The 13425-nt window shown below is 34.2% G+C and overlaps 1 protein-coding gene across 1 annotated transcript in view; it reads left to right on the top strand.

Annotated features, from left to right (window-relative positions):
• Lrpprc (leucine rich pentatricopeptide repeat containing) overlaps positions 1-13425 on the top strand; it is a 107223-nt gene that overhangs the window by 81472 nt on the left and 12326 nt on the right. Inside the window, exons 28-31 of the mRNA XM_076834038.2 lie at positions 2616-2758; positions 2881-2992; positions 5941-6067; positions 11570-11658. Coding sequence (XP_076690153.2) covers positions 2616-2758; positions 2881-2992; positions 5941-6067; positions 11570-11658 — 471 coding nt within the window. The remainder of the gene's footprint in view (positions 1-2615; positions 2759-2880; positions 2993-5940; positions 6068-11569; positions 11659-13425) is intronic.

The following is a 13425-nucleotide window of genomic DNA, read 5'->3' as shown; positions in this document are numbered from 1 at the left end:
GCAAGCACTGTCCACTGAGCTTCTTCCCCTGTCCTTGGGACTTGGGAGTATTTGTTGAAAAGCAACTTTCCTTTATTTTAAAATGTGCCTTTTGTACCTTTTTTTTTTTTTTGGCAGGGGGTGCTGGGGATTGAACAGGGCCTTGTGCATGTGAGGCAAGCACTCTACCAACTAAGCTATATCCCCAGCCATGTACTATTTTAAATAGTGCCTTTTGTACTATTTTTGTATACACACTCGATTTTGTTGTGCACTACTACCTATTACAGAAACATGCACAAAACAAAGATAGAGCTCAGTCATTTACACTGCTAACAACTGGAGAAACTATGTCAGTCTTTAACATTTTCTTATGATCTAAGTACTTTAATTTATTCTTTGCATATACAAAATAAAGATGAGTTATTCTTTGTATACATAAAGTACTCCATTCAAAAATACAGCTGCCTTAACACTTTGCTTTAAGAATTCTTTAAATCTGCTGGGTGCAGTGGTGCATACCTGTAATTCCACTGTTTCTGGAGGCTGAGGCAAGAAGATTGCAAGTTCAAAGCCAGCCTCAGCAATTATGAGGTGCTAAGCAACTCAGTGAGACCCTATCTCTAAATAAAATACAAAATGGGGCTGGGTTGAGTGTCCTGAGTTCAATCCCTGGTAACACACTCCCCCACCACCCCCCAAAATGTCTTTAAATCTGTTTTTTGAAAATGTATGACCTCAGCATTTATTCTACCTCAGAGTTATTTTTATATTATTTCTTTAAATATGTATAGCCATTGACATTTATTTTCACACTGGGCAGTCTTTTCCCCCCTCTATTATTACACTAGTAAAATGAATATGTTTGAAAGTATTAAAGATTGAAACAATATAATAATAATATTAACTAACAGTGAAAATGCCATTGTGTTCACTTGCAGCTCCAAACTCCCTGCCTCAGAGGTAACTTTTGTCAATTGTCCATCCTTCCAGTTCTCTCTCTACATTTAATTTATATTCATATATTTACTTACATATGCATCTGTTAATCATTTTACATTGAGATTGTTTTGCACTTTACATTTTTTATATCCAACATAGACTTCTTTTACTTAATGATATGAAATAAATTCATAAGAATGGACAAATACTTGCTTATTCTTCTATTAATTACTAACTTACGTACAGATGTCCTTAAAACAACCAGAGTTGACAAGTGATTTTTTTTTAATGAATTCATGGATTTTTAAAATATATACATCTGTGTTTTCGTTATTACCTCCCTCAAGCCTCCCATGTACTGGGGAATGATCCTAGGGGCACTCAACTCTAAGTTGCCCAGACTAGCCTTAAACTTGTGATCTTCCTATCTTAACCTCCAGGGTTACTAGAATTAAAGTATGCTCCATCACACCCAGTATAGTCATTATTCTTTTTAGTCTTCAAATTATGTCATTTTGGGACAGTGGGAACCCCTTCCACTGGTTCCTATGTTGTCTGATGCATACCGCATTAGTCTTTGATAGTTCTTTCACTGTCCAGGCTTTTATTTCATAATTTCCATCTCCAGACCTGGAATCTTTATTTTATGGGGAATGATATTTAGGAAAATGTAGTTTGCAGTTTACGTATGACCCAGGGAAATTTTCCTTCTCACATTTTTACCTTTTTCTTTATTGCTGATTTCTGATTTCTAATGAAATCTAAGTATATTTTGCTTTTTCTCAGAATTTTTTATTTCTAGGAGTCATTAGTTATCAAAAAGCTTAGGGTTTTTCTGTTTTTTATCCCGAGGGTAGGGGGGGTCCTAGGAAATTTTTATTTGTTTTGGTGTTTTTTAATAATTCCTCTAATAGACTACGGATCACATATATTCATGTTTTCTGAAGTGTTTGTATTCCAGAGCAAACCCCTTCATAGAGCTGGTCCCTGTCAGAAAAGCTTTTTAAAAAGACATCTAAAACAGTGTATTTCTTTTGATTTTGCTGTTTGTGAAAACTGGGTCATCATCTAAGAGGAACCATGTTTTTCAGTGTGAAAGAATTTGTGTATGTCCTTTCCAACAGACTTCTTGTCTAGTCTTGGGGCTGGGGTTGTGGCTCAGTGGTAGAGCTCTCGCCTAGCACGTGTGAGGCCCTGGGTTCGATCCTCAGCACCACATTAAAATAAATAAATGAAATAAAATTATAAAATTTTAAAAAAATCTAGTCTTGATTGCTTTACCTATTGAAATAAGATATCTAAGAAAACATATCACACACTATCAGAGATTCTTCATGGCAACAGAAGAGGAGTCAGTTTGTCTCAGCTAAGTAAAAAGGGTTTATAGATTTGTCACTTGTAAAGCAAAGTCATTCATTTGAATGCTTTCAGTCATTTCAGATCCACAATTGTGAACTAGATATTGAACATGTGTTTACCATATTTTATTTTTTAACAGGTAAGATTGTTTTAGTGATTTGTAAGTCAAAAGGTTCAGAAATGTATACAGAAAAAAGTCCTTGCTTTTGGTCCACAATCACTTTTGGTTCGTCTCCGCAAAGGCAGTATTTGGAATAAATTCAGAACAAGTTCTGAAGATTTTCATGAATTCTGTTTAAGATCTTTATTATTTTCTGTTTAATCAAATTCTACAGAAGCAAATGGTGACTGGCAAAGAGCTGATGCTGCCTGGAATAAAATGCAAGAAGAAAACGTTATTCCTCGTGAGAAGACATTAAGATTATTAGCAGAAATCCTTAAAAACAGTAACCAGGAAGTTCCATTTGATGTTCCTGAGGTAATTTGCTTTTAGCATCAGGTTTTATACCAAAAAGATCACTGTAGTTACAGTTTTTGTTTTACCAAATATGTGGTATGAAGATGATGTGGTATGAAGATGATGAACATTTTGTTTTAAAGATGTGGTATGAAGATGATGAACATTCCCTGACTAATTCTTCATCACCCTCACCTGTGGAAACTAATATAGAGAAAGATGTGTTGAACTCCTGCCGATTGAAGAGGAACAGAGGTAAACATAACCACTGCAATCTTGTTTCTACTAACAGCATGATGTCTAAGCCCAGTGAGCTAGAGGTAGGGATAGAACTTTTATATATTATTTTTCTCATTTGGACACAATTGGGAGAACTTAAGGTTTGTTGTTGTTATTGTTTTTTGTTTTTGTTTTTTTATGGAGTATTTTTTTGCTTTTTTTTTTTTTTTTTTTTTTTGCATTGCTGAAGGTCAAATCCAGGGTCTTGCTCGAGGTAAGCAGGAGCTCTGTCACTGAGCCACACCCCAGCCCTAGGAGAATTTAAGTATTGATTGAGTAGTGGGTAATACTCAGGAATTGCTCTTATTTTTATTAGATATGATAATTTTATTATACTTTTTAGGCAGTGTTCTTGAGATTCACATGAAGTATTGAGGGATTTAAAAAAAAAAAAAACACAAAGATTTCTGTAATCGTTTTTAAGCCTTAAAGAACAAAGAAAGCAAATCTGGCCAAACATTAATAATTATTAAATGTAGGTAATGTAGTTCATGATTCCGTTCTTTATACTTTTCTATAGGTTTGACTTTTTCTTAATAAAAACTGTTGTCAATGTACATTTTTATCAATGATTATGATCACGTGTCCCTAACATGGACATGTTCTGAGAAATGTGGTCTTGGTTGGTTTCATCCTTGTGCAGACATCATGAGTGTACTCAATCAAACTAAAGATGTCGTCAGTGTTCCTAGGCTGTGCAGTGCTGTCGACAGAAATGTTGTCATGTGGTACCTGACTACACTTTGAAAATAACATGGTCACAATTTGGGAGGACAAATATGATTTTTATGTGAAAACGAAAACATAACTAGAGCCTTAACTACCATATTAGCATGTGTTGAAGTCATCAAGCAATCTCTAAAGGTTAAAGTCCTTTTACTTGTTATTTCCCCCCTTTTTCTATTAGTAAACTTTCCTGAAGACATCTCTATTCATTTAGACTTCTTTATATCCTTTCCAAATTATATATTACTCTTATTTTTGTTAAGTTCTTCCCATGGAATGTTTTAATTTCTTCAATTTTGGGGTGGATTTTAAGTATGTTTTGTGATACTCTATTAAGAAAATAAATATAGCAGATTTGGGGTTTGTTTGTTTCATTTTAGTATTGACAGCTTGGGACTCTATTCAGTAGAAAACACTCAATTTAGAAATTCATAGCCCTACTTAGTTTCCTTAACTAGAAATTTGGTGACAGTGGCATAAACTTTGTGAAGTAAGAATAAACTAATCATCTAGAGAATATCTGTTATCCAAAGTAAAACATTTTTATTCCTTGAATTTTTTTCCTTTGCTTCTTACTCAGTCTATGCATCCTTGACTCTTTTACCATGTGTCTATTAAAGCTAAATATAAAATTGTCAGTCAATACTATGTAAATATTCTGGTGAAATTTTGATCTGACTAAAATGAGAGTCTGAAACATTCATATATAGCCTTTAAAAAAATGTTTTTAAGTGAATATATAAAACTAGTTAACATAATGCAGTTATTCATCAACTAATTTTATTCTATTAATTCAGAGGTTCTAAATACTTTTTTTTAAGTATCAGGGTTTGAATGCTTAGAAAGATATAAATGCTTTGAAAGTGGAATGTTCATATTAGTATTTTTCTGAAAGTTCTTAAGGGTATATTGTGATTGTCATACCAGAAGCAAAGTTGTGGTAATAGTAGAATTCCTTCTTGATTATCTGTGCGTTTTTGCTTTCTACTTTTGCCAGTGCCCTAGCACATACAAGTATAAGCAGTTGGTAATTGAATGGCAACAAGGGTTATTCTTTGGAAGGCTTGCTTAAAATTTTATTAACTTGTACCACAGTTACTTTCACTCACCCAAATTGTTCTCCTTAGTTAAGATGCACATAGAAATATTGTCATCCCTGGTTTCCCTTTTTTTCCTTCCAGTTTAACATGAAGAGAGAAGTAAGTTTTTGACACTGCCACTTCAGTTTAGTTAAGGAAATAATGCACACACTCCCGGCTTGTACATAAAAGCAGTATAGTTTTTGCCTGTTTAGAAACCTCAGATAGCATAGAATGTTCTTCTGAGCATTAGCATCTTATCCATTCCTCGATTCCATGTTCTCTGTGTCTTTATGTTGAGCCTTATGTGCATAGAAGGCTGTACCTGATAGTTGAGTTATGCTCTCCCTCTATTGTGATGTGTTTATATACACATGGGAATGGATTGTAGTTTCAGTTGGCTGTTTATAGCCAGGCAATTTTATTTCAGAAAAGTAAGTGACTGAAAAGTGTAGTTACTTCTCTTTTGGTAACATCTTTTCATTCACTGACAGTTATTGTGAACAAGTGAAATAAAACTGTTAATCAGTCAAACAAATGTTGCCTAGTTTACTTGTTAGATATCTGTATATTTGAAAATTGTATGTTTTTGTATAAGTCCTGTCGTAGCCAAATAATTTGATCTCCTAATTTTAGAATTATAGGCTATATTCACTTTAATGCTATTGTGCTGAAATGTTAACCATTGTAACCACCCACTTATAGATTAAAGATTGCTTTAAAATGAATCTTTTGCTCCCCTCAATCTAAATTATATCTCTGGTTTATTTGGACTTTAACACACATTTTGTAGTTTATTTTGAAACTCGTATCATCTTTTGGCAAATTCAGGAGAGCTATTTCTCATTTTTATTGGCAAGAACATAATTTATTGACTGAAGAAAGCTAGTATGAAAAAATAGTTTTAAAAGAAAACCAATATGTGTTTCCAAAACTGAAATTTGGCTTTAAAAGATTTGAAGAATGATGATATCTGCTTGTGCCATCAGCATGTATCTCTATAGAATTATAATGGTAGATAAGTATTTAAAAAGAAATATATGGACTTACGACTTTGCTTTTCCCCTTCCTTTTTGCCAATTCAGAATAATGTCATCTTATTTTTTTTTTCTCTCATAGATGCATATAATATCTTCCTGAAAGCACAAAGGCAAAACATTGTATTTAGCACTGAAACTTACAACAAACTAATACAATTACTGTTGTCAAAGGATAGTTTTCCACAGGCAATGCAAGTTAAAGATTTGTAAGTATCACTCTGTTAAACCTTTTTCTTTAAAAAATATTGACTACAATTAAGATTGTTTTTACATGGTTTAGTAGCAATTGCTTATTTAGCCTTAGTTACCCATAAAGATCGTAAGAAATGCTAACTCCATTGTATGTTTTTTTATCCCATAAAAAATGTAACCATTATTATCCACACATAGTACATTTTATTTTCTTTGTATGCCCACAGCTCATTTTAGACATCCATGTACATGAAAGTAATTTTTTTTCTTGTTCAGCAACTAATTCCATAGATTTTTTTTGTAATAAGAACAGCCTGTTGTAATGAAGATACAAGGGGCTTGAAAGATGAGGGTTTGAATGTTACTTGAAAGCACCTTGATTTGGGGGAAACCTTGAGCCGTCTCTGAGCCTTGGTTTTTCTTCTAGACAATAAGTTTTACATTAAATAACTTAGAGAAACTGAAGGAGGTGGGAAAATATAGGTTCTCAAAACATTTTCTATACCATTACCAGTAATGGGTTTTTTGGTTTAGTTTTGGATTTTTGAAAGAAAAATCTCTTTGGTGCTAGCAGTGGTTTTGTCTCTTGGGCTAATCCCCTAGATGAAAATACTTTGCTAATCAAAATAAGAAGAAAGGTTTCTTATTAGTGTATCTGGTAACTAACTGATGTTATCTTATCCCCAAGTTACTATCTTGAGAACTTTGATTAATAAATTAAAAAAAACAGTCTAGAAGGGAGGAATTGAAAATCACCTGCCTTGAAACATAAGCATGTTGATGGGTCAGTAGTTTATTTTCAATGGAAAAGAGAACTTTTCCCTAATATACCATTTAGAGATTCTGAAGTAAACTCTCAACCAATTTTTACCTACAAAATTTTTTAAGTCATAGCACTTTTGGAATATACAATTCTGAATAGAAAATTGATGCTTGCCATTCTTTCAAGTCACTAGGAAACCTAGTGTTAATTTCATTGTTGTTAAAGTTATGCTTGGTAGGTCTATTCCTAGGGTTTGTGTTTTGGTACATTTCGAAAAATGTATCCTGTCATCTATAACCACTGAAGGCAAGGGGTTGGGAGGACTATCTTTTAAAGTTACTTTTCTCAAAAAATTACTATAAAACTATCCCATAATCAAAGGTATTCTGAAACAGTGGTGATTTGGAAATATAGAAAAAAGAAAGGAGCTTTTTATGTTGAGAATTAGGTATTAAAGTGAGGAGATAAAACAAAACCGTTTAGTGCTGAGAATGGTCCTAAAAATACAACTAAACATTTTTTTTTTTTTTTTTCTTTTTGGGTTTGTTCTGGAACAGTGGCCCTTACTCTGGCAGCATAAAAAGATTCGCCACATCCCACCACAAAGGTGGGCAACTGCTAGGGTGTCAAGGCACAGGAATGTGCATTTTACTAAGCTCCCTGGGTGATTCAGGAATCATGTGTCTCTAACATTTTGGTTACACACCCTTAATAGTTGTAGTAATATAACACATGTAAGTATATTATAGAATATACTTAAAACATATTCATGAGATTGGAAAACAGAGATTTAAACGTATTCTTGCCTCTTTTTTTTTTTTTTTAAAGAGAGAGGGAGAGAGAGAGAATTTTAATATTTATTTTTGAGTATTCGGCGGACACAACATCTCTGTTTGTATGTGGTGCCGAGGATCGAACCCGGGCCGCACGCATGGCAGGCGAGCGCCCTACCGCTTGAGCCACATCCCTAGCCCCGTATTCTTGCCTCTTAGGGTGGGTGCTCATTCAGGATCCTAGAATATTTTCCAGACTGCAGTTGCAATCAGTGGCTCATGAAATTTAGTGGGACAGAATCAGCATTTTTCTTTTTTAAATGAAATAGACTGGAAAATATCAAAGCACTTCATTTAGTGAAGATAGCATTTTGTGAAATGTTGATTTCAGTTTTATGGGCATGTATATAGCTATATAGCATGTATATAGCATGCTGTATAGCAGTGTACTGCGATGTAGTATAAAACATCATTTCTTTCTTTAGTCCTACTATGAATCTTGACATAATAAGTTTGAAAGACACTGACTTTTATAAGATAGTTATAAGTATAACCCTTATATTCACAATCTGTAAAATACAGGCTTATCTTCTTTCCTTCCTTTCTTTCTAGGTTTTCATAAAGACATTAGAATATAATTGACATATAAAAAGATGTATATGTTTAATGTATATACCTGAGTGTGTTTGGGAATAAGTATATTCTCATTAAACCTTCATCACCATCAAGGCCATAAGTATATTCATCTCCTCCCTCCTTTGTTGTTATTGTTATTGGGGTTTTTTTGTATATAAGAATACTGATGATCTACCCTGTTAACAATTTAAAGTTTATCATACAGTATTGTTAGCTGTAGGCAATGTGTGTAGAGTTCCAGAACTTACCTCACGTTACAAGCTTTGCACCCTTTAGCCATCCTCTCTCCATTTCCCCTCCTTCTAGCCCCTACCAACTGCCATTCTATTCTTTGCTCTTGAGTTTGACTATTTAGATTCCACATAAAAGTGAGACTTTCTGTACAATTGAAAACACTTTTATTTTAGCTGTCTTCACACCACCATTATTTATAACTTCCTTCTCCATGTAGCTCTGAGTCCAAGATCTAAAGCTTCAGATCAACTTGGACCTTAAACCAATAAAGTGTTATATTGATGTTGAATTATAACTTCACTTAAATACATTTAGAACTTTTGAAAATAACCTTGAACTGGGGATTCAGAAGCAAAAGTTCAAGTTCTAGCTAATTATGTTACTAGAGTCTGTCATATAACATCTCTGGAGTCATGTCCTAGTTCATTGCCAATGCTAGACTAGGACCATCTCTTTCCCTTCCAGCTCAGTATCAATGGTCAGAGTAAAAAGGAATTGTTTTTTCATAGGCAACTATATTGTAATATTGGCAACAATATGAGCTACTGTAGCAAGGGGCAGTGCCCTCTAGTATTATTCTGCCAGTCTTGCTCTCAATTCCTGAACAGCAATCCATGATAATTATCTACATAATGCTACTTGTTCAATCTCAAGAGCAATAGTTTTCCTGCCATCTTTGTTTTGATAATTCCTTCGCTGACTCTTAATGTGTTACAGATGCACTTGACTTCTAATGAGATTTCTTCAGTTTTATTGGCAAGGTCATTTAACCTTCCCAACAAGTAATGGAACATCTCAAAAGTAACAGTAATAGCTGCCTTGAAAATTTTTTTTTAAAAACCAGCTTTCTTCTATTTAGTTTCTCATGTTTCAAAAATTTCATGAGAGTGAATTGTTTCAAGGAAGGAAGGAAAACTGCTTATTCAGAGAGCAGTACGGGATATAAATTATTTTAAATCTCTGATAACACTAAATGGTAATCTTAGGGAATTTGAGAATCATGTAACAACAGCCCTGCTTTATCTTTTGAGAATTGCTCTTAATTTTCTCTTGTCTCTGCTAGCTTCCTATTTCATTCTTTCTGGAAATAATGCTATTCTATCACTGATGATTTTTACTGGATTAGCCAGTTTTCGTTATCCAGAGTAATATAAATTACAATCACTGAGTAATGTCCTATATATAAGCACAATCCATTTTCATTGCTTTGAAATATCTAATGTGAAATACTTTCTGTGATAGATTAATTTTTGCAGTTGATTATAACTTTAAAGATTGATACTCTTCCCTCTACAATTTCTCCCTCTTTATTGTGGTAGTTCTTAAAAAAAAAAATAAATAAAGTCCGGGATTCTGTGCAGTCCAGTTCAGTAGCCACTAGCCATATAGAGTTGTGTTTAAATTTAAGTTATTTAAAGTTAATTAGGTTTTATTATTTCTGTTCCTCTGTCATAGTGTCCTGTACAGCCACATGTGAGTGGCGAACTGTATTGTGTAGCACAGATAAGGAATATTTCCCATCATCACAGAAAATTTGGTTTCTAGGGGGAAAAATCAGAATAATGATCAAATTTCTTTTATTGTATGGATGAGTGCAGTGCAGAGATCTCTATCAGTAACTTTTTGTAGTTTTTCTCCTTTTACCAGTTTGGAACATATTTTGGTTGAAATTGGTCAGTTCCTCTCATGGGAATTTTTCTTTCTAATCCTTAGCTCTACTTTCATATTTATAATGAAAAGGCAGCTTCCCAAGATAGGAAGAGATTATTAAAAAAGAATGTTACATGTTTTGAGGTTTTCACACCCTCAAAGTGTATTTCACATCCATCACTTAAAAGAAGTTTTGTTACCTCATGGTTTTAGAACCTTAGGGAATATTCTTAAGGAAATATGGTATAAAATATATGTAATAATATTGGCATAAGGAGTGAGCTAATTTTTATTTAATCATGCCACAGATTGAGGAAGTAAATCCTTTATTTCACATAATTTATAGTCTCATGCATGAGTTGTTGATTTAGGAGCTTTGACAGATGGGACAAAGGGAAAAAGTCAAACTGAGCAATGGGTGCTTTGGCAGGATTTAAGAGGATTGGTTGGGGGATAAGAAAATCCTGCATTCAGGGACCATAGGGGTGAACCTCAGAGGCTTCAGGGGACTGAGGGGATGGGTGTATTTTGGTATTTGGGGAGGATTTTATTAAGATTGGTGAGAATAATTTAGCAGTGACCCCGCTTTCCTCACAATCTGCTCAGCTCGAGGCTTCTGTGCAGGGCTGGGAGCGAGGTAACCCCTGAGCTTGGTAAGGCAAATGGCAGCAATTGCTTTTGCCCCCTTGACCTGTGGTGATTTCCTAATTCTGTGATGAACCCCAGGCATTAAAGACACCCAGAGATAGATGTCATTTCTGTTTTTTGGGGGGTTTGTCTTTTTGTTTTTTTAATCCTGTATGTTTCATTGAGTTTTTAACTCTTGAGTTTTAAAAAGTTAGGGTTCTGCTTGAAGTCTAAAACTGGGATAGGGTTGTTGTGTGAAAATTTTAATTTAAATTTAAACGGTTTTGGTTCTGCAATATGTTTAAAAGCTCTTTAAGAACTCTATGTATCTAGATGACAGAAATTTGAAAATTAATCAACCAAATGATATGGTGTTGGTTAGTAATATGCTGTAGTTTATGTTTAAAATATACAGTGCTGAAAATAAATGTTCATTTTTGTTGCAGGAAGAATAGTTTTACATTTTATAATTATGGTGAATGTAGGAAAAAGTATCCAGCTTAGAATACAGCGGAACAATGCAGGGCATGCAGTTATTTTAGTCATCTAATATGTCAGCATTCAAGAATCTGAACCGATTGTTTAAAAAAAATCTTGTACTTTGTTTCTTTTGTTGCTCATTTCCAACTTTGTCATCTGTCAGAATGCAAAAAAAAATTATCCTTCTATAACCATTGACAGGATAACACAAAAGCTGTCTCCAGGTCGATATTTTGCAGCAATATTTTTAACATACGAACAGTAGTTTTTATAATTTCACCTTGGTGCTCAACCATTTATTATCGTATCAGAAGCATGTCAGTAATTCCTTTCTAAATGTCTGCTTCTTTTAGCGCTGAGACCCACATCAAGGGCTTCGCACTGAACGATGCTGCCAACAGCCTCCTCATCATAACGCAAGTTAGGCGGGATTATTTGAAAGGTATGTCACAATGCTTGACCTTTACGTCACATTAATGCCTCTGCAGATTTTTCTTGTAACGCCCTTCGAATACTTGGATAAAGGAGTCCATTTAGCAAATTACCTGCTTATCAAGAGCCTTTTGTGGTAGCTGAGAGACGTAAATTACTGTACATGCATTTATAATACAGCTTGAATATGAATGTACTTGTCATTTGACCACTTAGTCCAGTTTCCATTCCATTTAACACAAGATGGGTTTTCTTAAGATGAATCACAGCTCTTCAGACATGCAAAATTTGTGTTCCAGAACGAGAGAAAGTACAGGCTTTCAAGTGCGTTAAAATTCACAGCACAAGTCATTTTGCTTTGGAAATTAACATACTTTCGGGTGTCTGAAACAATTCCCAGCAGTTGTTTCTTGCGTATTGTGTTGGTTGTGTGTGAGATAGCAAATGAGTTAAATTGAGTGTTAAATTTGTGGGATTGTGCACTAAATGATTATAATATTGATTTTTAAAACTTAATCTAACACTTTTTTAATAGTTCATAATATCAACAGCAATAAAATATGGTATTTGTTTGAAGTTTAGAATTTATAAATGAATATTAAAAGGGTAACACGAGAGACGTGGAGATGATTTTGGGGAGGGTTGGCTTGGGGCCTTGTGGTTTGGTAGATGGTTTGCATTGAGCTGGATTTGGATGTGGAGGGCTTATGAATGAGCTTCCAAGTTGGGACAGTGATGACTCTCTTAAATTTAGGTAAGTAGCTTTTCACATTAAATTTCACATTTGAATTTTAGTCAATACAGTAATATTACAATTTTACTAATAGAACAAAACTCACATAGGAGATCTTTTAAGATTGGGGTTAAAAAGTTCTTATTAAATGTTACAGGTTTCTTCCCTAGTCTGTAATAGCAGTGTTCTTCATGGCTTGCATGTTTATAAAATATTTTGCATCTCTGAAAGTTGGCATTGCTTGTAATACACAAACATGCTAATCTTTAGCCATTTCCCTAGTTGATTAGCACTGAATATGTAAGTGGTGATTTCTCCTTTTGCAAAATTTCCACCCTAGCATTCCACAGGCAGGGCCCCCATCAACATAATCTTTTTGGACAGCCTTAAATTGTAATTGAGTAGAGTAGGGCTTATTGTTAAAATTTTGGATTAACAACTTAAATACATCGAAAAATGAAAATTGTTCCCCATATAAATAAGCTCATTGTTGTAAATAGCTACTTTTCTATAGGAATGAAGGATAAAACTTTTTTTGTGTGTTTGTATTACAGTACTAAGGATTAAACACAGGGCCTCACACGTAATATTGTAAGCCAAGTGCTCTATAACTGAGCTGCATCCCAAACCTTAAACAAACCACCTATTAATTTTAATTTCAGAGATTCATTTGGGGGTTGAATCTGACCCAAGTTTAACTTGACTGCTATCCTTTTGTTGTTGTTGTTGTTGTTTGAAATATTTATTTTTTAGTTGTAGTTGGAAACAATACCTTTATTTCACTTATTTATTGTTATGTGGTGCTGAGGATCGAACCCAGGGTCTCGCACATGCAAGGCAAGTGCTCTACCACTGAGCCACCACCACAGCCCCTAACTTGACTGCTATCCTTTATTAATATGTTAGGTGCCCCATGAATACTATAGAAAGTGCATGGAATAATTTCTCATCTATTCTTCCCAGCTATTCAACTCAAATGGAGGATATCTGAGAAGAGAACATCCTTCACCCAATGCAACCCCCACCCCCAGCCCTGACTCCCAG

The sequence above is a fragment of the Callospermophilus lateralis genome, chromosome 14 (genome assembly GCF_048772815.1).
Source record: "Callospermophilus lateralis isolate mCalLat2 chromosome 14, mCalLat2.hap1, whole genome shotgun sequence".
In the NCBI taxonomy this organism is placed as follows: domain Eukaryota; kingdom Metazoa; phylum Chordata; class Mammalia; order Rodentia; family Sciuridae; genus Callospermophilus; species Callospermophilus lateralis.
This window is presented reverse-complemented; position numbering and strand designations above follow the sequence as displayed.